The sequence below is a fragment of the Prosopis cineraria genome, unplaced genomic scaffold (genome assembly GCF_029017545.1).
Source record: "Prosopis cineraria cultivar Desert tree isolate PC_DT_omini unplaced genomic scaffold, ASM2901754v1 PC12, whole genome shotgun sequence".
In the NCBI taxonomy this organism is placed as follows: Eukaryota; Viridiplantae; Streptophyta; class Magnoliopsida; order Fabales; family Fabaceae; genus Prosopis; species Prosopis cineraria.
Genome location: NW_026555343.1, coordinates 9,767,813 through 9,793,857, shown reverse-complemented (window position 1 = coordinate 9,793,857; position 26,045 = coordinate 9,767,813). Strand labels below are relative to the sequence as shown.

At 31.7% G+C, this 26,045-nt stretch overlaps 1 protein-coding gene across 1 annotated transcript; it reads left to right on the top strand.

Annotated features, from left to right (window-relative positions):
- Positions 1-10,145: 10,145 nt before the first annotated feature.
- LOC129289069 (putative E3 ubiquitin-protein ligase LIN-1) lies at positions 10,146-25,202 on the top strand. Its single transcript, XM_054925889.1, has 18 exons — positions 10,146-10,351; positions 16,992-17,055; positions 17,254-18,126; positions 19,289-19,510; positions 19,612-19,679; positions 19,759-20,922; positions 21,030-21,174; positions 21,333-21,581; positions 21,746-21,854; positions 21,930-22,052; positions 22,383-22,507; positions 22,585-22,701; positions 23,028-23,159; positions 23,250-23,372; positions 23,758-23,868; positions 23,954-24,100; positions 24,542-24,787; positions 24,988-25,202. Exons 1-18 carry the CDS (start codon positions 10,146-10,148, stop codon positions 25,003-25,005), a joined length of 4,242 nt encoding a protein of 1,413 aa, XP_054781864.1. The 3' UTR covers positions 25,006-25,202.
- Positions 25,203-26,045: the final 843 nt, after the last annotated feature.

The window sequence follows — 26,045 nt, the reverse complement described above, 5'->3', positions numbered from 1 at the left end:
CATCAAGTCTCTCTCTCTCTCTCTCTCTCTATATATATATATATATATCTAAGCTTCTTACTTTTAGTTTATAATGCAGAAAAACATGGATATTTTAGTAATTTACATAGCATCTAACTTTTGTCAAAGGGATAATACCATTCAAGGATTAAAAAAAAAAAAAAAAAGATATTTGCATGAATGGATGAAAGGACTGAGTTGCAGTTAAGCTTATTATGTTATTAAAATGACCCTTGAATTATCATTTTTCTCTGACGTTATTTTAACTTGTTAATGCATTCTTTTAACGTGCCATGTGGATTTCAAGACTTTGGTTTTAAGCATCTTCCAGTTCAACGCATTAACATTCGTTTTAACAAAATTTCCTCCAAGCCATTTTAACGAGTCAACTTCCATCCTGAGGTGTTAATGATTCAGAAAAAAGTTTCCCAACAATCATAAATTGCTAATTTTTGTTTCTAATGCCTATATTACTCAATGGCTTATAACTACAACACCACTACAAACTCAATGTTTAACTAAGTTGAACAATAAAAAAAAATGTTGAGTTCTGAAATTTAAATAATTTCTTCTATTATACGAAAATCATCTTCCTTGAGCTAAAATATTTCACTCTTTGTCATTGAGAATTAGAACTTCATTATATTCATCATACTCCTTGAGAGAATTTTTATTGAGTGAATCTTCTTCCATTATCTGTTGTAACAGTAAGGATGAGAGATATCTCTACAGAATTAAGGTTGGCTCACAGTTGCTTGATTCAAAAGTAAAGAAATCTTAAGTGATTTGCTAGGGAATTGACATAATTGCTAAAGTGTGTATAGAGTTGAACCAGGATTAATTTGATTCTTATACTCTAAGATTTCACTTGAAGTTTGATTTCTATCATTAGTACAAGCGTCAATCTTGTAATAATTGTTTAAGTATTTTTTGGAAAGAAAACGAAGCTTATAAATTAAATTTGCTCAAGTATACACGTATACCCTGTTTTCTACTAAAGTTTTGAAGTAATGAAAATTTGATAAACACCCAGTTCACCGTCTCTTAGATATGTTGTCATTTATAACAATAAGAACTCAATAAATTAAGAAACTAACATAAAAAATTTAAGCAGATTAGAGAGAGAGAGAGATAGAGAGAGAGAGAGAGAAATGCAAAGACTCTCTTGAATAGAATATGGCAAAGTCAGGAATATGAATCAGTCTTAGCCGAGCAGTTATGACAGAAGATTGGATGGAAAAGTATAGCTCCCATAGCTCCATAGATTGCAGCTTATGAGGGTCATATTCTTCTAATTTGTGAGGATGAGTAGGGTGTGTGTGTGCGCGCGTGCGCGCGCATCTATAAGTGAAGCAGATTGGAGGAGAGGGAAGAGAAGATCACTAACGTTGAGGCTTGAGAGGAGAGAAGAGACAGAAGACGAAGCGAAGGGCAAAGTCACAAAACATTGAAAAGGACCCGTGAAAATAGCCGTGTTTTTAGATTCTCTCCCATCTTGCCGGGGGCTTATTTCAAAAGTTCATTCATTTTAACTTCTCCAAATAAACAAATATCTGATTTTTTTAGATTCTGATTATTTTTTAAATCTTAAACAAACATGTTAAATTGGTTTTAAGTGATTATTTTTTACAAAAAAATACTTAAACAAATGGCCCCTTCATTTATTTATGACAAAGTGAAATGAATTAACAAAGTTTCCTGCAATTTATTGATTTACAGTTGATTACATGAGACCAAATCTCTAAAATTGTATACATGAATTTATATAAATTTTTATATTTTTATATAATTTTTAGAAACATTAAATTTTCTATCTTTCTTAAATGAACAATTTATAAAATTCACATTATCGACAAGGAAACCATTTTCGAAATTACATTTTAGATATATAGGCTCTCCACACATCATAATATAAGCGGTCCTTCTTTGGAATCAAATTTCATGAAGATAACAATAATAAAATGTTTGGGGAATTATTGTTGAGATATATTGAGACTTAGTCCTGTCATCATGGAGAGGCAATCAGAGCATGAAACTAGTAGAATATGACATATTTTACGAAGATAACGAGATTGTTTTGTTTTTAATTTTTTTTTTCAAGTAAAAGATGAATAGATAAAAGAAGATACATGGATTTTATAAGAGTTTGAAATGATGCAATTGTTATGAGAATAGAGGGAAAGGCTGTGTTATTAAGTGTAAATTAAGATGGGCACTTGAGTATAATATGCCCTTTTTCTTGAATTGTGGAGGGAACAGCTGCATATATTATATAAAAAAGAGATAAAAGTCCCATATCTAGTAATTAGAAATTAATTAAGAATATATATAGTTTAGGGTATGTTTAACTAAATGACTTAAATTATTTTGGAAAAGTAGACTACCCTCAAACTTACTTATATAAAGAGTTTAGCATTAGCATGGCATCATGAGCCATTCAATTGGGGACAAAAAAAATAGAGAGAAAAAAGAATGAATGAAAGCTGAAAAAAAAAAGAAATTAAGAAAAAAGAAAGAAAGAAAAGAGAAAAAAATTGAATAAACATATAGGCTAGGCAAGAATAAAATGAGAAAAGAAAAGTAATAGAGAGTATATATATATTATATTTAAAATAAATAAAGAGTCTTACATCTATTAATTAAGATGGATTAAGAATATATAAAAGTTAGAATATATGTAATTAAATGACTTAAACTATTTTGGTGAAGTGGATTACTCTCAATATACTGAATATAAAGACTTTAAACAACATGGACGTCTAAACCAAAAATCCATTCTACTGCATGCATGAGAATCCGAAAGCTGACGCTGGGATGTTCCTCCATTTACTCACATTGGTGTCAGGATATACCAAAATTATATAAAAATTGTGATACTCCAATTTTCATTTTTCCCCCAAAAAAGAATATATCCCAATATATTATAGACGATTTTAGTTCTCACTTGTGGGTGGAATTTACCGGTTCACAAATAACAGAAAAAGTTTAGTCGCTAAACGTGTTGGCTGGACGGAAGTGTATAGGTGCAGACAAACACGTAGTTTTCAGTTCCCTACTTGAATAAGCTCGTGACAAAATAAACAGAGGACCATTTCTCCATATTTCTCTTTCACAATCAATGTTCATAATTTGTCTCATAAGTATTATTTGTTTCCATTTATTATTTGAGAATAAGCTTCACTTAGAAACAAGACGAAATTTTTATTCCCAATTGATATGCTTCTACGTAATCTTTTCTTCCTTCCACACAATTGTCGGTCGGCCTTTCCATCCACACTAAAAGTTATACTTTCTCGGATATTTTTAGAAGATAAAGTTGTCTATTTTTCTTGCCACAAAAAGTATTTACTTTACATAAACCAAGAAAACTTCTTAACATTTTTACTATAATTTCACAAATACCTTCTTGCAAATGCTCTTGTCCTTCCACTCTATTTCTTAATTAAAAGATACTATTTCCACACACTCACCTGCAATTGTTGGATTGTCTAACTATAAGTGGACTTGAGTCAATATAAAAAATTTCATATTTATTGGATAAAGTTGAACTTTATGACTAAATAAAAATAAAAAGAAAGGACTTATCAATTTAAACTTTAAAAGTTTTGAGTTAAGATATAATATTCTTCCACTATTCTTTGATCATCTGTTCTCTCTCTTGTTTTCAAGCAGTTACCCCTCATTCCTAACAAGTCAAATTAGCAAGAGGTTATGAATACTTTCATTTTATCAAATATTGGTATTAATATCAATTTTATCGTATATTTGTCAGCCTTCTATAAGTCCGACTCACCCAAAATATATCTTCTCATCTTGCTTCCCTAGTTTAGATCCTAAGCCACAAGTCTAGGTAGAGTTCACGTGCCTGTGCCTATTCCAAAATGTGATATATTACTTTTATTTGGGTCAATTTGCATCGATGAATATCTAAACTACACCTCCTTTTGGTAGAAATAAGCTCTATAAATGGAACCCTCCATCCTCTCGTTTCCACACAATAACACATCCCAAGAAACAAAAGCTCAACATTCAATATAATGAAGCCTTCCTTGTTTTCCCTCTTCGTTCTTTTTGCCTTCTTCACTTCTTCAACCACAGCCAAGTTTCTATTAACAGCCAAGGCAAGCCCATTGAGATGGTGGCTCATATTATATCCTTCCACATATGTAGCCAGTAGGCAGTGGCTTGGATCTCACCAAGACTGGAAATGAAACTTGCCCTCATAGTGTTGTGCAACTCCCATATTCCATTGATACTCACTACGGCTTGCCTTGGACAGTTACATCCCCATTAAAAATTAGATACGGCACACCAAGCATTAATGTGGACTTCTCTCTGTTGAGGGAAAAGTACCATCCTATGTTCCTATGTCGTCCAAGTGGACTATTGTTGAAGAAGGTGGGGTGAAGTTTGTGAAAATCAGTAGTGGGTACGAGAAAACTCTGCAGGGTTCGTTAAGGATTCAACCATATACTCTCTTCACTTATAAGATTGTGTTCTGTCCCATTATGGTGATTCTTGCAGAGATCTTGGGATTGCCAGAGGCAATGATGGAAACTTGCTTTTAGTTATCACTGGTGATTATCCGCTTATTGCTATTTTCATCAAAGCTAAATCATCTGATGCACGCAGAGCCTCTATCATGTGAAGTGAAATCGACTATGAATAAGTAATGTGCAGGATTAAGCTTAATAAATTCCTTGCACTTTGTGATGCTTAAATAAAATTGCGCATCAAGTGGCTCTCTCTCTCTCTCTCTCCCTCTCTCTCTAAGCTTCTTACTTTTAGTTTATAATGCAAAAAAACATGGTTATTTAGTATTTTACATAGCATCTAACTTTTGTCAAAGGGAGAATATCATTCAAGGATCCCAAAAGCAAGATATTTGCATGAATGGATGAAAGGACTGACTTGCAGTTAAGTTTATCATGTTATTTTTTTAACCGTCAGTTTATCATGTTATTAAAATGACCCTTTAATTATCATTTTTCATTGCCTTTCTTTTAACGTGTTAATGGATCCTTTTAACGCGTCATAAGGATTTCAAGACTTCGTTATTAGGCATCTTCCATTTTAACGCATTAACCATTCATTTTAACGCAACATCTTGATGTTAAAATTTCCTCCTTGCCATTTAAGGAGCCAATACTATCATAGAAGACCCAATTAGTTGATGGTTATTTTTATCAATATTTAACGGTTGTAAACTATCAAGCAAGGGGGTGCCATATATTAGGACCTCTCTTACTTGATGGTTAAAAACTATCAAGTATTAGTTTTTAGGTTTAGGCTTTGATCAAATTTGAAAGCTAATACTTGACAGTTATTTTAAAATAATCATAAAGTATTATTAAATACTTGATAGCTATTATGATTGTTAGGCATTTGTGGTATTTTTTATGCAAGCCACCCCCTGCAAATTTTACAAAGAAATCAACTATGTATTAGCTAGCCAACAACTAGAAACAAATCAATCACTATTGCTATTAAAATTAATATTCAAATACATTAAAATTCCTATATTATTCCTATACCCTAAACTAAAAAACCATAAAAAATCTATAATCTTAGCTAATTTGCAAACTAAAATTCCAAAAACTAAGTGGCTTAAGACATAAAAGTTGGCCAAAAAAAAGATGTGTAAGTTATATATATACCTAAACTAACTATTGGGCCTAACCATTGCTGCTATCCACATGTTTAACATGGCTAAGGCTACCTCTTCAAGGACTTCTTCTATATGTATGGCCACATACCAAATGCAATAGACATCCTCAAAGTACCTTATGTAAAGAGTCACAACATTTCAAGTTAATAGTGTAATATTCTCACTCCACTAAATACAATTAACAAATAAAACTCATGAAAATCAAAGGATTAACCTAAAGAGTGATTATCAAGGTTTAATTCAAAAGCAAAGGATCCCAAGTTTTCTAAATAACAATGAGTTTAAATCAATCAAAATCCTTCATATTAGAGTAAAATAAATTTCGAAAGCATGGGATACCTCAGAGAAGTAAAAGAAGTCAAAAATGATTGAAAAACAAAACTTGTGCTCTGTTATAGGGCAATGCACCCCAGCTCGTGCATACTGTGCCGCGACATGTTGCTCTCTATGCCATGCGCCATGACTCAAGTGCCATGTGCCATGATGTGTTGCATGAAAATTCAACTAATTCTATTGTTATTTGACAACAGAATCAGGGAACTTCCGACAAGCCTCAATTCTTCGTCTGACGTCCGATTGACATGATCTAGTGTCTATGGAAAGCTCTTGACATGAACTAACTAGTGGCATGGGTTTCACTTTCAAAACAATCACACCAGGAAGTTGGATACCCAAACATATTTTAACCACTTTTCACAACTTTTACACAAAATGGGTGTCCAAAACCCTCAACATGTGATAAAAGCCTTTCCTAACACTTGGACTATGTCCATTAGACTCAGGACTACTAGTATAACATGTCACACATATTGAAACCATAGTATAATAGAAATTCACTCCTTAACCCTTTTTTTACAAAAAATAGAGGGGGAGGTAAATTGACATTACTTTACACCCAAAACAATAGAAATATTTAAATGTCTATTTCTACACTTACACTAGTATTTTGTTCATATTAACAAATAATATCAACATACACAAAGAATCAAGGCCAAAATACAAATCTAACATTCCCAATAATAAAATAGTGCAAGTGTGATGGAATGCATCCTAAAATTGACAAACACATACTATTACACAAAATAAACTAAGCTAGAGGCATACAGAAAGGAATATGCTAATTTCTAGCCTCTTTAGCTTTCTCCCTCTCAACACCAGAGCTAGAGCCTCAAAAGTGTTAAATAAAAGGGGTGAGTCTAGTCACTTAGTAACCAAGGTTAAACTTACCCTATGCAATTATATATCAATTATAAACCAAGTACATGCATAAGAAACTAAGTGTGTAAAACATGCTCACATATATCATAATTTTTTATCTATCATTAAATAACTTCTTTATCTCATAATAACTAGATGCATTGTCACCATATTCTTAGATATGTGACTATGACCTATTATTCATGTAACTTGCCATAACTTAACACATGTGACATGTCATATATTTCTATAGGCAATGATCAACCAATTTTATATCTTTCTTATTTTCTTAGACCGAAACTGTGGGCTATAATACTGATTAGGGTTCCATTCATGTGATTGAACTACCCAAGCTCACTAATCGTGAGGTGTGACCTGGCCAAAGATCACATGACTTACTCTCAGACCATGGCTTCTCCCATTCTCAAATCTATGGGGTGTCTCATACCTTAAACTATTCTCCTCATTGAACCTGTGAATATAACTAGGTTTTAATCCCTCAACAAACTATGGGATAGTTTCTCGACAAACTATGGGACAAGGCTATACCCTCGTGCATCAGAGTGCAGCCTAAATACCATATTGATTTTTTCTACTCTAAATCCCTTGGCGAACTCCTGCCACTGATCATGCCATAAACATACTTACTCATTTTCACATTTTCATTTTCATTTACTCATTATTACAATAATCAGTTGGACTCACGACTGTGCACTACCCAAGTATATATTCTCATCATTTTCTCCCTTATCTCAAAACCCACTTCTCATTAACACAAATTTACCTCTACTCAATATCACATTCATTTTTCAAAAGCATAAGCATGTTCATAGTTAAAAATCCTTTTGACTTCACATTTTGCATTTCAAGCCAAAAATAGCATTATACACATTCAAGTTTTTCATTCACTTATTGAAACTAATACATGGTTTCACATTGAAAATCAAACTCATACATATAACATCACAATTCACATTTAACAATCAATTAATATATAACTACCCAAAGTAAGGTTCCCTTGATTACCTCAAACCTTTGAGAGATCAAAGGGTGTTGGGTTAATGAGGATAATTAATGTAACCTTAGGTATCACACCCTAATGTTAAGGTGTGATTGGCATGACATATGAGATGAAACTCATATCGCATAAACCTTAATTGATCAAGAACTAAGCTAAAATATTGATATATGTAAGTTAAATATAGTAATAAAATTTGTAAAGTTTTAAGTGTTTTGTAAAAATTTTGACAAAGCCTCTCCTATATTTGAACCTCTCAAAATTCTTACAACAACAATAGAACCTTCCAACCAACCTAGCTAGAAGACTAGCTTCTTTCCAACAATTTATATAATAACTAAATAAGGCTAGGACCTAACTACAGTGTATGTGGAGTACTAAGTTATGATTATAAAATACAATACATAGTTTTATCAAAATAATAATCGCAATATGCCTTCTCTTTTGCAAAAAAGCAAAAGGCCTCTCAATGATCTGCTAAAGGTGTAGAGTCAGCTACACTATCTAAGACTAAAGAAATACCGGTGAGTAGCATTCCAATCATATACATGTATATAAATATATGAAGATATTAACGAATAAATTTAATTTAAAATTTTGAAATAATAAACATGAACTTAAACTAATAATAATAGACAACTATTTCTCTCAATGACACAATCATGAATTTGAATAATGGTAATAAGACAAATAATTTATCAAAATTTATATGTTCATAGAATATAAAAAATTCAAGAAACGGTAGGTAGAATGCTTTTAAAGAAATAATATAAAAATAATGAATTTTTAGTTTAGATCTAGGAGGGCTTTATCAGAATGAATAGTAAGTGTGAACACACAGTTCATGAGGGTAACTAACCAAGTGTGGACACACAGTCCACGAGGGTAAATAACTAATTAAGCACAGCAGGAACCACTAATCAAACGCAAGCATGAAGCCTATGAAAACAAGCGTGACTATGATGTTTACAAATAACTGTCCCTCCGTTCCCCTGCATTAACCTACACATGGGACTAGCACCTCCTATAAGCATCATGTTAGCTAGGTGTAACATGACGTATTAAGGGTTAACGGAATTACCATTAGCATCTAACATTTTTAACTCAGTCCTCTTCATTATCTAACATTCTTAACTCAGTCCTCTTCATTAAAATCAAGTGTGTGTGGAGAAAGAAAAATAGTTTTAAAATTCTCACTTTCAAATATTATTCAATTATCATTTTCTATTGCCTAAAATTATCATCATTTCCTTTATACACAAATCATTACAATAAAAATTTTATATCCATGTGGTATTAAATAATTAAACTGCTTATGAGAAATAATACTATTAATATGAAAATAGGATTAACAAGAATATGTAAACAATTTATAAAGTAATAATAATAATATTTAAATAAAAAAATTTTTATAAATATTTACTGAAAATATATTCAAAACATCACCCACTCATTTAAAAGTTTTTAAGAATTCAAAAGTTTGACCTTTTTAATTTCTTGCTTACTTCAATGGTGCCCTACAAACCAACTATCTTAATGTCACAATAATTTTTCTACTTGTAATAGGCAAGGAAAATTTATTTTCAAGCTCTTTGATAACCCTTTAAATTATCAATCAAATACTACTTTGAAAAAAAAAAGTTCTCTAATTCTCTCTTCAACCTTCATGAAAATAATTGTTTCCTATAATAATTTAATCAACAACCATCCACTCTCAAAAATTCAAATAATTACATATTAATTTCATAATCAAATTTTCTTTTCAACCTTTAAAATAAGTTTATAGATCAATAACACCGACGACAAAATATACTTCTCACAATAACCAATAAAATTTCAACAAAAAATACCAAAATTAAGCAAAGGTTTTTTAACAAGCATTTCATCGGATACCTTGTGGACATTAATATTTAAACTAACACCAACATCTTCCACGTCAATTTCACTTCCTAAAGATTTATCAGCATCAAATAATCAGATCAAGTTCAACCAAAACTCAAATCCATACCATCATCATCTTGTTCTTTATACAAAAACTTCAGCCTGAATCAATTTCCCTTTTTACGTTCAAGCATATATGACAGCACAAAGCATGAGAAATTTCACAGCAATATCCATTACAGCACGCATAAGAGAAGAGTTTGCAACCTTATTCACTAAATTACCCACATATGCTCGACAAAATCACAAAGAATAATGGTTTGAAGGCTCACTTTTATAGCAGCTGAAGAAGAAAGGAAATTGAAGAGCACTCACACACACATGCTGGCTCGGACCAGTGATGAAGCAGAGGGCAACGACAGAGAAAGAAAAATGCAGCTACTTACCAACTACAATGGACAAACGAAGATGAAGAAGAGTGCAGCAGTGAGGACGACACAGACCGATGGTGAGGAACGAGGAAACATGACTGAGAAGGAGGAGGAAGAAGAGTTCGACAGTGAAGAAGGAAGAAGAGCACAACATCGGTGATAATGCGGTGTTTTCTTTCCTCACACGACAGATATAAAAATCTGATCAAAGAAGTGTTGGAAAAATTACAAAATAAAGCATAAAGAAAATTACCAGGGAGGGCACAAGGGAAAGTTACAAAAATGGACAAAAACGTTTCTCTATAATTTGAAACCAAATAAATTCAAACTTTTGCTAGATAAATTTGAACTCTTGATCTTCAAAAAAATATTTTCTAGTATAAGTTTACTAAAACTCCTACTCTCTACTTGTTATAAAACTTATTTTAAATAAAATATTCATGAGAGAAAAATTTTGTCCAATTTAAAATTTAAGGTCATTATATTAGGATTATATTGAGATTAGTATTTAATCCCAATATTAATTATGTTTGGTATTAAATATTATGTAAAGTGTGGGTGTTAGTGTTGTTGGTTGTGATAATTCACTTATCCAAGAAAACTTGCTTGTTAGGAGCACAGGTAATCTTTACTACTAGGTTGTAGTGTATCTTGTGCGATTAGTTGTGTATATTTTATTTAAATTAAGTGTTGTTTGGAAAATATATGCTTTACAAATGTTATTGTGTAGTGCGTGTTGTGTGTAATCATTGTTTGGAAATAAATTGCTAGTGAGACGAAAAATTGATTGATATATAATTATGTTTCATTATGAAATTTTGATGTTTGAAAAATATGCAATATCGTCTAGAATTTATAATTTTTTGGAAATCATATGTGCATGAATTGTTCTATGTGGGAGGTTATCTGGGAGACTTATTGTTTGGAAATAAATATACATAGTATGCCCTCATTTGATCTATGAATGGCACTTAATTGCTTGAACTAGCTTACATTTGGCTTGGTGAGTTGGGCATCGAGCATGGATTTTGGTCTGGGAGAAATTAAAGGGGGAGATAAGGTGGTGGTTTTGCATAGCTCAAACTACTTTGGTTTTTTACCCTCGTGGGCTGTATATCAATGTTTGTTTTTGTGACATAAGCCATATTTGATTATTATTCTTAGAGACTTTATGTCCACATTTGTTAATTGCTCTGATAAGTTCCTATAAATATATAATTTTATTATTTGATATATTATATTCCCATTGGTTTTAATTAGTAATTTATTTATAATTAATTTTTTTTATTTTCTTTCTTGAAATCAAGTGACAATAATATTTGATAAAAATTTAATGGTTCAAGATTTTATTTAAAGTTATATAGAGCCCTTTTATTCCAAAAGTTTATTAAATTTTTAATAAGATCGTTGTCTCTTTAGCTAACATAATTATCTCAAACTTTCTTTTTATTCATGTTCAATTATCTATTATTGAGACGTTATTCATTGAGAAATTATTTTAGTCTAAGATACCTCAGCTGATGTTGATCCTCTAGCCAACTCTTGAGAAACTTTTAGACATGCTAGGTGGAAAGTTAATTGAAATTCCTCATAGGGTCTTTATTTGTTATAAATTTCGTCTGTTGTCTAAAAAGAGCTTAGCTCTTAAATTATATGATATTTTATTTGAAACAATGTATTGAAAAATTTTCAAGAGGTTTTATTTATGGGGAAAATTCTATCAAAATTTCTTCAAAATATTAAAGATTTTGCTATAATGATTAGCATCAAAAGCATTAAAATTTTAATATAAATTCAATTACATTTTAGAAATGGAATGAACTTTTGATTTGAGGATCATGGGGATGCATGATGTAGTACCTCATGCTAATCACTTTCTATTTTTAAGGTGTGACAAGCACCGTGGGGTCCCAAAGGGGTTGTCGCTTATAAGCTTGTTTTTTTGTACCATTGATGATGATTTTCCTGGAGATGTGGGCATTTCAGGTGACAATGTTGGAATCAACAGGCGTTTGGTTATCACTAATGATGATAACCCTTTTGTCGTGTGTTCGAGAAAGATTATGGTGCATGAAAGGCCTATACATACACACTTAAATACGTATTGTCCAAGTGTAATAATCCATTGTGAATAAGATCATGTGCAGGAAGCATGTGCTTTCTGATAAAATTATGCTTCAATTACTGTGTGAGACGATTACAATGGAATGAGGAGGGGGGGGGGAAGAAAAAGAAAATAGAAAATAAAAAGGCTCTTTATATCATCTCATCACAGAATAAATTTATCTTTATAATTATAACTATATGACATGTTATATTATATTTTTATCAGATAAACTAAAAATGATGTGATGTATTGGGTTTATATTAAAATTTTTGCCAAACACTAATATTGTGCTTGGTAGAAAATGTTATTTTTCTCCTGCTTGACAAAGGAGAGAAAAAACGAGAGGGAGAGGAAATTGAGAGGAAAATTACATGTGAGACTCACAGTTTTTTATTTTCAACTTTTCTATCTAAATATAAAAATATTTTAAAAAGAAAACTCAATTGTCAAGCTCACCCATGAATCTTTTCATTTCCTACCTGTTGCCTCTCTCCATTTAATTAAATTTTCCTCCCCTTTTAAAACTTAGATTATTTATATATTTAATAATATAATAAATTAAAATTAAAATTGAAACAAAATATTTTTTGGCTATCCGTCAGATAAAAGAATTTAACGTTAATTTTTATTTAATAAGAAACATATAATAAAAATTATATAAATAATATATTAAAATATTAAATTTTATTATATACAAATATTTTTCTACAAAGAATAAGGTTATTTTTTCAAAATTGTATTTATGCTAATCTTTTCATCAAAATTTTTGCAAAAGTCCACGAAATAAATAATAAATATTTTTTTATTTTCCTCTCATATCAAAGTCTTCTCGCCTGTCGTTTTTCTTTTTGTTTTTTATTTTGTTTTGTCTTTGTTTTTGTTTTTGTTTGTTTTTGTTTTTTATTTTTGCTCGACGCTGGGATATGATGCCTGCACATGAAAAAAATTGCTTCCTCCAGTTTTATTTTCCTAGTTCGGTAATCCCATAATACCAAAAGACAAAAACCCTAACTCCATTCATGTCCTTCTTTCCTCTGCCGCCGTGACTGTTTATGTATTCAAATATATATTATATATATATATATATCGAAATTCAAACTAAATTTAGTTAATATTATAGAATAATATCATATTTATTTTTATTAAAAAGTATGAAATATTAAATTCAAAAATAAAAATAAATTTGCATGAAGGTACAGTAGATGCGCGGAGAAACTGTTTAAAAAAGGTGATTAAAAAATATGCGCAGAATCATAGAATGCAAGAGGAGCTAGATTATTGCTAGAATATCAGGAGTCGTAAGAGTCAATGAGAAAGATGCGTACTCTGCATATTATGTTTTGAACATCGAACGAAAGTATATGCATGACCTGAATCACAATACAGAACGAGGCAGCGCGAAACCTAGGGCAAATAACTTATTTATCCCAATCAAAAAAACAAGACTGAAGACGATAGAGAGGGACACTTAAAAATCACACACACACACACACACCAAAAACAGCTACGCGGAAAGAAACGTAATGGAATTTACGTAGAATGCTAGCTAGTAGGATTTTTTAAAAAAGAAAAAGGTGTGTGAAAATTGATTAGTTTTATCTCAAAGTCTCAAGTTTGATGAAATTGCATTAAATAAATAAGGGTTAATGAGCAAATTATTGTCTGAATTTTGGGTTCAATAATATCAAAAACCTTAAATTTGTTTATTGTGAAAATTCTTTCCTCAACTTTTAAAAACAATACAATTTAGTCCCTATTATTAACAAAAATTAACTTTAATAGTTAGTTGACCATAAATGATAAAAGTAGACTTTAAAAATTATAAAAAAGGATCAATTTTTTTTATTCTTTCATGTAATTTTTTTGGTCTTTATTTGCAATTTTCAAGTCCTTTATTGTAATTTTTTGTCACTTTTTATATAATTTTTGACATCATTTTTTGTCAAATAACAGTCACAATTAACTTCAGTTAATGGTAAGGTCAAATTATACTATTTTTAAAAGTTGAGAGGGAGCAATTTACACAAAAAATAAATTCAAAATCTTTGGTACTACTTAACCTAAAGTTTAAAAAAAAAATAATTTACTCATTTACTTAATAAATAATTATATATACCAAGAGCATTCTTAAGATATTCATGAGGTCAGTCATTGTTGGTTAATCCTCAGTCATTGTTGATTATAAAAATCCTACAAGGGTTCGGATTAATGTAAGTGAGAGGTGATATAATACTCCACATTTTCCAAATACTAGTCAATAGAAAAAGAAAAGAAAAAAAAAAAACAAGAGAAGACGCGTGGGAGAGCTCGAGGAGTAAAAATACAAAAAATCGTACAACTTGACAGTGAAAGTGAAAGCGAGGAACACGGACGGATTGAATCACGGCTTCAATTCAATGCGATGAACATGTGATGATGTGAATGTATGGTTCCTTGTAACGGTCAATTTGGCCGGCAAGGCGGCCTGCCTGGGTTCCTCCACACTTCGAAGTCAATGAAATCTCCAAAATGCCCCTCATCTCTTCTGTTTTATTTAGAATTAATGATTATTTTCACCCCTCAATTTTATTAACTAAAGATGACTAGGGATTCGAAGCTCAACTATAATCAATTTTGCTTCTCAACTTTAAAGATCCTCTCAATAATTAATGGATCTCACATTATATTTTTAATTATATTTTTATTATAAAATATTTAAGTTGAAGGTGTTCATTGACTCTGAATAAAAATTAAGGACAAAAATGACTCTTAAATCAATAAAAATATTTACAAAATAGTGGGATTCATTAATGACTAATAGACATTAAATGTTTTTATCAAGATAATAAAGAAGGGAATATTTAATGTTGAGAGATAAAAAATACCCCATAATTGAGTTTAGAATCTCTAATGATGCTTTGGTAAAGTTAGGGGATAAAAATGATCTTTAACACTTTTATTTATAATTTATAACTTATAATAGTATAAATAGTTAAAAAATTTTATATTATATAAAGGTGTGTTGATTTGAAAACTCACATTTAACCATTGAATATCAATAAATATATATGATTAAACATAATAAAGATATAATTTAATCAAGTAAAACATAATGAGACTATTACTTTTTCCCCTTTGAGCCATTTTGAATATTATTTTGAGAGGTGAAAATGAATAGCTATTATTGTGAGGTATGATACACTTCCAATTATTATCATTGTATATATAAACTACAATTCATAGATTTTATATCACCCTTCTTCTAATTTATAGGATTTTTGTTCTTTTAAAAATTAATCTCCTTTCCCTCACGCAGAGAGTTAATCTAGTTTTATAAGAAAATAAAAAAGGGGCCTGACACATGAAATATGTATATACCAATATATAAAAAATACGAATAAAAAAAATTATAAATGATTTAAATTAATATAAAGTGACGTGTCACTATTGAAGTTGCTCTACAATAATTTTCTTTTGCACATAAAAATTACTTCACTCATCATGGAACTCTCATCATAGACGTGATAAAAAAAAGCTTTAAATATCTAGAGTTTTAAAAGATTACACCAATCATTAAATAAACAATGCATTGATTTCAAGAGTTAATAGTTTGATTGGGGTCAAATCATGGTTGAACCAAATATAATTATTTTAAATATTTTTAATAATATATATACATCTATGTCACAAATAAGTTCATACAAAATCATAAAAACTAATATTTTAATATATTTTTATTTCATCCACTTCATTTTTTACAGTATAAAATAGAATTTAATAAAATTTCCTTGATTATCCAAAAAATTAACATTTAATGGTATTAATGTTAATCTTTTCATCAAAATGTTTGCACTGTCCATGAAATAAATATAAATAATTTTTGTATTATCCTGTACTCCTGTTGCTTCTTTTCACATTTTTTTTTATGGTTCCTTTTTAATATCATTTTTTTTTATGTTGTTCCTTTTTAATATCATGACGGACGTTGCTTCATTGCTTCTTTTCTCCATGCTCTATTTAACATATTAATAGAAAAATATAATTTTGGTTTATCTAAAAAAAGAAAAACATAAATTTGAATTCTTATATTTCACTCGTGTTTTGCTATTAATTTTTATACTTTTTAATATTTAAATTTTTATACTTTTATTTTTATGTTTTAAATCCTTTTAAGATAAGATTCTTTGTTCAGACTTAAAACATTAAAAAAAATAAAAAATTTAAAATATTAAAAAAAATGTAATGACCAATAATATTCGCAAGGAAAATGTAGAAATTAAAGTTATGTTTCTTTATATTAATAATATAATAATGAGATGCTGCACATGGAGAGAGAATATGCTTCTAATATCCTTCATATAATAACAAAAGACAAAAAGCCCCCAACCCCATTTTCTCCTTTCCTCTGCGGCCGTGGCTATCATGAGGTGGAGGATTTTGAGGCTCTTGGCATCAGATGATTTCAGGGTCGATCAGATAGTTTTGTGACAGGAAAGACATACCTAAGGTGGTGGTTTATTATAAAATCTCTCTTTTTTTTCCTTGATTTTTTATAAATATCTTTTCTTTTTTCATCTTCACATTTCCTCTAAGCCTCTTCCCTCTTATTTTTTCAGCTTGAATCTCTTACACCTCTTGAACCAGTCATCCGGTCACCTTTTTCGGTCTTCTCAGTTTGTTGATCAGTTTACTGATTCTTGACCGTTTCAGCCAGTCCATTGTTTTGAACATTAATTGGATCGTACCAATGATTGATTTTCGATCCAACCGGCCGGTTGGTCCCCTTTTAAAAACATTGTTCAATATTAAATAGTAATATTGCGGAATAATTCTTGCATGCATATTAAAAAAAATGCAAAGTGGTCATATCAGAGTCAGTCGTCTGCCCGTCCTTGCTGAGACTTTTCGCGCCGGCAAATTGAATTGCTATTACCGATACTAATGAAAGAAGCCTCCAATATTGTGACTCCAAACTCCATTGTCTTCATCCTCCAAAGCCTCTCCTTGCTCCTCTCGCTTCCACCACCGCCATGTCCATCTCAACCACCACCAACACACCACCACCACTTCTTCTCAGATCCTTCAACACACCTCCGCCTTCATCTCCGACGTCCTCTTGCATTCCCAGCTCCGACGCCGCCTCATTTCCACCCTCCTTCGTGAGTCTCAAATCTCCAGCCAAATCACCCTCAAACACCTCAATTTCGCCGCCGATACTCTCGATAATGGTATCTCTGTCTCCAATCCCGCCATTCGATCCTCCTCCCTCAACCTCGCCGAGAAGCTCCTCCTTCCTCTACCTCAAAACCCGGTTTCCTCTTTCCTTCTCTCTCTCATATACATGATCAACAAGCGCCAACTTGAAGCCGCCTTAAGTCTTCTTCAAACCTTCTATTTAAGCCCTTCGTTGGCCCGATCGGAAATCGCTCCGATTCTCTACGAGCAGCTGTTTTCTCTCCACCTCCTCCCAGTTTTCCGATCCTTCGATGAACAAAGAGCGAGAATACTGCCATCTACATCAGAAAATTCAGCGCGCTACCCAGACGATTATTCAATTTCGGATGAATATGTCGTCTTGCCCTCCACGAAATCTTTGTCGCAGATGAGCAATGATCAAGCTTCAAAGCTAAGGGAATTGGAGAGAGACTACGAAGAGGCTATTGATGATAATTGCAGGATTATTGCCGAGTACTTCAAAGAAGTTTTGGTGAATAATAACGGGGACTCGTCAACCAGTCCGCCATTGTCGGTTCTGAAGAGCGATAGAGAAGATGCAGAAGTCGAGCATAGCCAAGGGGAGACAGCGGAAACAAGTGTGCCTTTGTTTAAGAACGGACGGTATAATGTAATGTTGTACTTACTTTTGTTATATTTTTCTAAGTTGCTTTTCATTTATACATATATTTTTGAAAAAATAACAATAAAAGTCTTAACAATTATATAAATAATAATTTAATTTTTTAAAATACTATAATTTTATTTAAATTTATAAAAAAAATTTATTAATAAATTTTAAATTAAAAAGTTTATTTTATTTTTATTGATAAATTATGATTTTTTATTCAATTCTTACAATTTTTTAAATAAAAATTATTATTTATTAAATAAAAATTGTGATTGGAGCTTATTATTGTGAAAAATTTTTTAATAATATAAATTACACTTGATAAACTGTAATTTTTTGTATAACTATTACAATTTACAGAATAAAAATTATTATTTTTTAAGTAAAAATTGTGATTGAGACTTATTGTTTTGAGAATTTATTTTTTAATAATACTATGGTTTATTGTTTAACTCTTGTGACTTGCAAAATAAAAGTTATTATTTCTTAAGCAAAAGTTGTAACTTGACTTGTTGTTTTGATAAAATAATTTTTTATTTTAAAATTTATTAACATAGAATGAAATTATGACATTTTAAGGGATTAGATTGTCATTTACATAATTTGAGATGATTTTATTATCATTTTCTCTAATTTTTATAAAGCTATTAATTATTTAATCAATATGATAAAGGATATACACATTACTTTTTTTAAAAGAGAAGTACAAATAGGGACCTCATAAAAAATTAATACTCTCTCTGTCCCAAATTATAAGGCAATTTTGAAGGAGTTTTTTCATCTCAAAATATAAGATACTTTGAGTATATTAATATTTTATTAAATACTCCAATTTTAATATTATCATTTCTCTCTTTATAATTAATTTTCATCATTTTTTTTCATTATATTAAATTATGGATATTTTGAGAAGTTTATTTTTTGTTTTGAAAAAATAAGGTTGTTAAGTGTATTTAATGAAGTTTATTAATATGTAAAATTTTATTTAAAAGTATCTTATAATTTAAGACGGATGGAATATTAAATTAAAAATTTTAGTATTGAAACAGATATTAAAGTTAAAAACTTTAATTATAAAAAAAATTTAATTTGATATTAATTTTTTAATGGGATCCCTCCTCGACTTTTCTCCTTTTTTAAATTTTAATTTTTCCCGTGACAGCAGCCAATATGGACCGAAACGGCACTCTCGAGTAGCAGTTTCAGCGCCAAGTGGTTGAATGCACCATTTTATCCTCAAAGAGTCTCTCCTAAAATTCTCAAACACCAAGAATCTTCTAAAAATCTGTCCTTACCATCCCATTCAGACATAGACGCTGGAACTGAGCCTTCGGTGGATGAAAATATGCCTTGCTATTCGTCAGAATCTGAAGCAGAAACTGAGGTAATCAATACTTACAAGAAGAGCAAAATGCAATGCGGACTGAATTCACTAAGCTAGCTATAATAGTTTATGTTTTGAAGCAGTGAAGTTATGTCCCGTAGGAAAAAGACAACATGATGGTATCACTGAAGCCTCGACGAAGCCAAATCCAAGAATCAGAACCTGGACGGTATGCCATAGAAATATTCATTTATCATAGTTTTGTTGTTTGCTGTGTGTTCTCAAACTTGGATTCTTCATGTTTCTAGTTCCCCAGATTATGCCATGGCAGATTATGATCACCAGCCGCATAGAAACGAAAAATGTATGCCTCCCAAGGACTTTGTCTGCCCAATAACTAGCAATCTCTTTGATGATCCAGTGACTCTTGAGACAGGTCAGACATATGAACGGAAAGCCATCGAAGAGTGGTTTAACAGGGGGAACTCAACCTGTCCAATCACTCGCCAGAAGCTGCAAAATACCCAACTTCCTAAAACAAATTATGTGCTCAAACGACTAATTGCAAGTTGGAAAGAACAGAATCCCAATTCAATCCCATCTCCATCTCCATCTGACAGTCTACATGCTGAAACTGAAGTAGAAATCAAGTCAACAATGCCTTCAACTTCTCCTAATAGTGTTATAACACAGGCCAATGTTGATGGGATGATTCGTGAGTTACGACATGCAATCAACAAGCTGTATATGTCAGAGGTCCTCGAGGAGTCTGAGATGGCTGTGCTTCAAATTGAGCAATTATGGAAAGAAGTAAACCTGGGAGTGGATATCCAAAGCATGCTATCCAAACCTCCAATCATTAATGGGTTTATGGAAATTCTATTTAATTCTGTTGATCCCCAGGTGCTTCAAGTAACAGTTTTTCTTCTGGCTGAGATGGGTACTAGAGACAATGCTGTTATTCAGACTCTTACCCAAGTGGACTCTGATGTAGAATGTATTATGGCACTTTTCAAGAAAGGCTTGACCGAGGCTGTTGTACTAATATATCTTCTGAAACCTCCTACTACGACTCTTGCAGAAATGGCCATGCTGGAGTCTCTCATAACAGTTTTTGATAAGAAAGAGGAGGACTTGCTTAAGATGTGCATAAAGCCAAAGTCAGCTGTGGTACTTTTACTGGCACGGATTCTTGGAAGCAATGAGGAGAGAATTGCATCTTCAGTAGCCAAGACTTTGATAACTAATAGAGTAATTGGATATATAATTGGCAGTTTTCGAGCTGAGTGGGCAGAGGAGAGGATTGCTGCAGCAGAGATCTTATTAAGATGCATCCAGGAGGATGGAACTTGCAGGCACGTCATTGCTGAAAGAGTTGAGCTCTCTCCCATTTTGGAAAGCTTCGTTGGGGCGAATGATGCAGAACGTTTTAAGATAATTCAATTTTTTTCTGAGTTAGTCAAATTAAATAGGTAAATCTGGTTCATATATATCGTTGCGTTAAACATATTACTTTACTTTGTAGTTGATGTATTTTGGGCTCCTTAATAGGTTAATTCAACCTTTTGGTTTCCTTCAGGAGGACATTCAATGAACAAATCCTCCACATTATAAAGGAAGAAGGTTCTTTCAGTACAATGCACACCTTCCTCGTTTATATGCAGACAGCCCTTCAAGACCAATGTCCAGTTGTGGCTGGCCTCTTACTCCAACTTGATCTTCTGGTTTGAATCTGTCTATCCTTCTCGATGGAAATTAAGTTTGATTTCACCATACATATTAGAATGGAAAGGAACAGTTGCGTGATTGATATGCCTTAAAACTTGAGAAGCTGAAATGCTCTACTAGTACTAGGGAGTTGTAATCATAATTTTGTGTGCAGGTAGAGCCAAGAAAGATGAGTATATACCGTGAAGAGTCTATAGATACTCTTATTTCATGCCTCAGGAACACTGATTTCCCGGCTGCCCAAGTAATAGCTGCTGAGACAATAGTGTCATTGCAAGGAAGATTCAACTTCAGTGGGAAGCCTCTTACTAGAGAAGTCCTTCTTAAACGTGCAGGCGTTAATGGAAATTATAGAAATCTTGATCAGATGGATCATATCAGCGGAGAACTTGAAATGAATCCAGTATATTTCTCTAAAATCTTTAAGTACTGGGTTTTGAGTTTCTGATATTTGCCAGGCAAACGTCTTTTTTAATCTCGTATATTTGGTTTGGCATCCTGATAACAAAGATAATTCTTTTGGTCTCCTCATTTATTATTAATTTCTTTTCCATTTGATATCAACAGGAAGAAGAGAAGGCAGCTGATGATTGGGAGAGAAAAATTGCGTCCGTTTTAGTTAGCCATGAGTTTGGCCTCCTTTTCGAGGCTTTCGCTGAAGGCGTGAAAAGTCGAAGTACACAACTAAGTTCAGCATGCTTTGTGTCAGCCACATGGCTTACATACATGCTTAACATTCTACCTGATACAGGAACGCGAGGAGCAGCCTGTGTCTGCATGCTCAAGCACTTTGTATCTATATTAAAATCTTCTAAGGACACAGAAGATAGAGTCCTTTCTATGCTTGCTTTAAACAGCTTTCTTCAATACCCTGGTAAGTTGTATGAGCCATGTGTTTCTATTAGAACAAAAAGTTCTGTTTGAGAAATAATGAAAAGCAGGTTGACTACATCTGGAAATATGAAAAATAAGTAAGACACAAAATGCAACAAACTAATTTATGTCAGACTTTATTTATATAAATATTTTGGTATCTTTATATTTTGTTCCATGTCAAACAACTCTCCTTTTTCCATGTGCATAAAGCTCTAAGCCTCAAATTCAATTGTTTTACTTTATGTTGTTTACTGATGCATATAAGAAGGTCTGTCATTATGGTAGAAATTAAGAAAATGAGGAGCGTGCTTGACATTGTAAATTTCAGACGCATTGCTTGATCTTTCTTCCTACACTAAGGATGTCCTAAAAGGTCTAAGAGAGCTAAAGAGATTCTCCCCCCTTGCATCTGAAATGCTCAAATTTTTGGTTGAAGAGAATGAATCTAAAGCAGTAAGTTTTCTATATTATTAAATTGTTTTAAAATAGAGCCACTGTGTTAGCTACGTAAATGTTCTTGATTGAAACAGGGCATCTGGATGCATAAGGAGTTAATTCAGGTAGATTGCAGTGAGAATGGAGAAGTGTTGTCTGTCATTTGTCACAAGGATAAAATTTTTTCAGGTCATTCAGATGGAACTATCAAGGTAATTAAACTATTACAAATTTCTTGAGCACCTCAAATGATTTAAGTATTGGAAACAAACGACTAGAATAACTGAAATAATCAGTTGAAACTAAATCAATGTTTACTTTAACCATTGTTCATGTGATCAAACTAGCAATATGTAGTTAGTGGAAGTGCCGGGTTCATGCAAGACCCAGTTATGTTCGAACATGGATTTATGCTTAACTAAAGGGAATCTATTCCTGAATCTGGAAAAAAACAAAATGTTATAGTCTAATTTGTCTAACAACTTTGTGCAATATAAAAACTTAAGCTCATTTGACAAATTCTTTGTAATTTCTAAAGGTCTGGACAGTGAGGGGGAGCTTATTCCATCTGATACAAGAGACGCAAGAACACACGAAGGCTGTTTCAAGTTTGTCAATTTTAGAATCTATTGACAGACTGTACAGTGGTTCACTTGATCGATCTGTTAAGGTAATACCCTCTGCTTTCTCTTTTTTCCTTGGAGAAAAAACTAATGTTATGCTTTCATCTCAATAAAACTCTCTTTTCATTGATGACCAGGTCTGGTCTATCGGAAAGTCAGCAATACAATGCGTACAAGTGCATGACATGAAAGATCATATTCATAATTTAGCTGTAACCAACAACAAATTTTGCTACATTCCTCAGGGAAATGGTGTCAAGGTATTAAATGAAATCATAAATCCTTCTTCTTCTTCTTTCATCTGATGGACCACGAGTCTGATGTGACCACCCCTTAGCATGCCTGATCCCATTACAACACCCCACCAGTCTTCCTTTTATAAGGAAAAAGCCTTTCTGTTACACTAGTACATCCTGCTTGTTTAATTGCTATGAGTTACATTTTGCACTATTTTCTTTATTACTTTTCTCTATCTGATTTTTTCGTTAAAAAGTAAATGTCTCAGTCGGTTTTATCTCTGGTGAACTTAATGCTTCTTCTCCCCCAAACGAATGTAATTCTTATCAATTATTTCTTATGTACTTGTGGAAAAAAGAGAAATCATTTATTCACCTAAAGTCTAAAACTAAGTTGTTAATTAATAAGGTTCAATCATTGCATGGAGAACTGAGGCTGTTAAACAGTAACAAATACATCAGATGCTTGGCTCTTGCTCAAGAGAGACTATACTGTGGATGTCACGACAACAGTATTCAGGTAACAAGTTTTAAGGAGTTATGACAGTCTTAACCACTTTGATCCTTTTTGCCTTTTTGAAAATAATACTTGTTTGAAATTTCAGGAGATTGATTTGGAAAAAGGAACTGTCAATACCATTCAAAGTGGTTCTAAAAGATTGCTTGGTAAAGCAAATCCCGTTTATGCCCTGCAGATACATGGCGAACATATATATGCAGCCAGTTCTACTCTGGATGGAGTTGCTATAAAGGTATCCTTCTCAAGACTATAATTTCATGACATATCACTACCATCATCTAGAGGAAATATTTAGAAGGACACATAAAAAAATTAAACAAATTGCCTCTCCCAGAGTCTCGTAATTATGTTCCAGTATGAAACTTCCAAGTAAGCAGTTAAAATGTTGCATAATTCCCATAATAAACATCAGTTTTGCCTCTAAAATGAACTTAATTCAAACTTATTAAATGACGATAATTTTACAGTAGTTCATAACTCAAAATCAAGAGTTTCATTCTCCTTTCATCACCCAAGAATTTATTTAGATTCTTGGAATAAACGGCAGTTCTTGTGCCCAAGGGTTGTCTAGAGTTTTGTAGCATGAAAAAGAATCTAAAGTAATTGAGATGCTGCTTCAGTGAATGATGTACCGAAGTTAATCATTTAACTCTGTTTTATATTTGTATTCAAGATATGGAAAAAGTCCAATTATAGCATGATTGGATCACTTGTAACTGCTTCAGAAGTGAGGACGATGGCATTGAGCTCAGAATTAATTTACTTAGGATGCAAGGGAGGAGCTGTGGAAATTTGGGATAGGAAGAAACATAACAGAATTGATACATTACAGATTGGTACGAATGGTAAGATCACTTGCATGGCTATCGACGACAATGAAGAAATTTTGGCGATTGGAACATCTGATGGCCGAATTCAGGTACCCCTTTTCCCTTAGAATCCTGTCTTTTTATTTGGATGTTTATATTGACTATTAATTACAATTCTTTTTTGGATTCGATGTTTACTCATTCATGATATCTATTCACCAAGAAGCATACATAATTGTCTTAAACAATAGTGTTTGATCTTTGTTGCCTTGGCCTTAAAAGAGTTACTGAATCCTATGATAATTTGCAGGCGTGGGGAATAAACTAAGGGGGTGATCCAAAATTTTCTTGCTGGAGACAAAAGGTCGTCAACATATCTGACCGAGATTAAATTTATTGAACCTTTGAAATGTTTTTGTTTGAGATATATTTTGTAAGATGTACATAGCTTAAAAGTCTATACGTAGAGAAATGTCAACATAGCTTAAAAGTCTATACGTAGAGAAATCTTCTTCTTCTTCTTCTTCTTCTTCTTCTGTCATTTCTTCTGAGAGTCATGCTACGGTGTAACTAGTATTAAACAAGGTTATTAGCAGAAGGTGAAATTAAACCATGCCATGTATTGATCCGCTGGATAAACAATAACATCAACTAGTATAATATTATTAAGTGGAGTCAGCTACAGGTATAGTATGTTATTGTGCTATATTAACAATCACATATTTGAATATATTGTTTACTGAAATGTTCTGCTCAATAATTTTTTTGAGTGTTTTTTCTGTCTTCCTCTGCCTTTCTTTACAAAATTTCAAAGTATTTGTTCAACCCTCATTAATTACAGGTAAGTCTAACATTCTTCTTTGTACATGTATAAAATCACCTTAAATGATTTTCTTTTTGTTTTCCATTGGAAATGATTTCTCCTTTTTCTTATTAGCTTGCAAATCGAAATTCTTTTTCCAACTAGATCCTTCATTCAGCTTGCATTCAATTATCAATATGACGATATATTAGCAAGGTTTTAAAAACCGGACCGGTCATTGAACCGGACGAGGCACTGGTTCACGGTTCATTGGTCGAACCGTGGTCGAACCGGGGTCGAACCGGTTGATATTAAATTAATATATTTTTAATTTATATATCATAATTAAATAAAAAATACATTTAAATATGCATTTTTTTTCAAAAATATATTATAGATGCTTGATAATATAATTTTTTTTATTGATAAATACATAATTAATATTAATTATAACTGAAGCTTTTCATTTAAATATCAAGAAAGATGTAATTTAATTTTAATTTTAATTTATTTTTTATTTTTTTTTAAATTTTTTCCGGTTCTTTCATGAGAACCGGTCCGGTTTT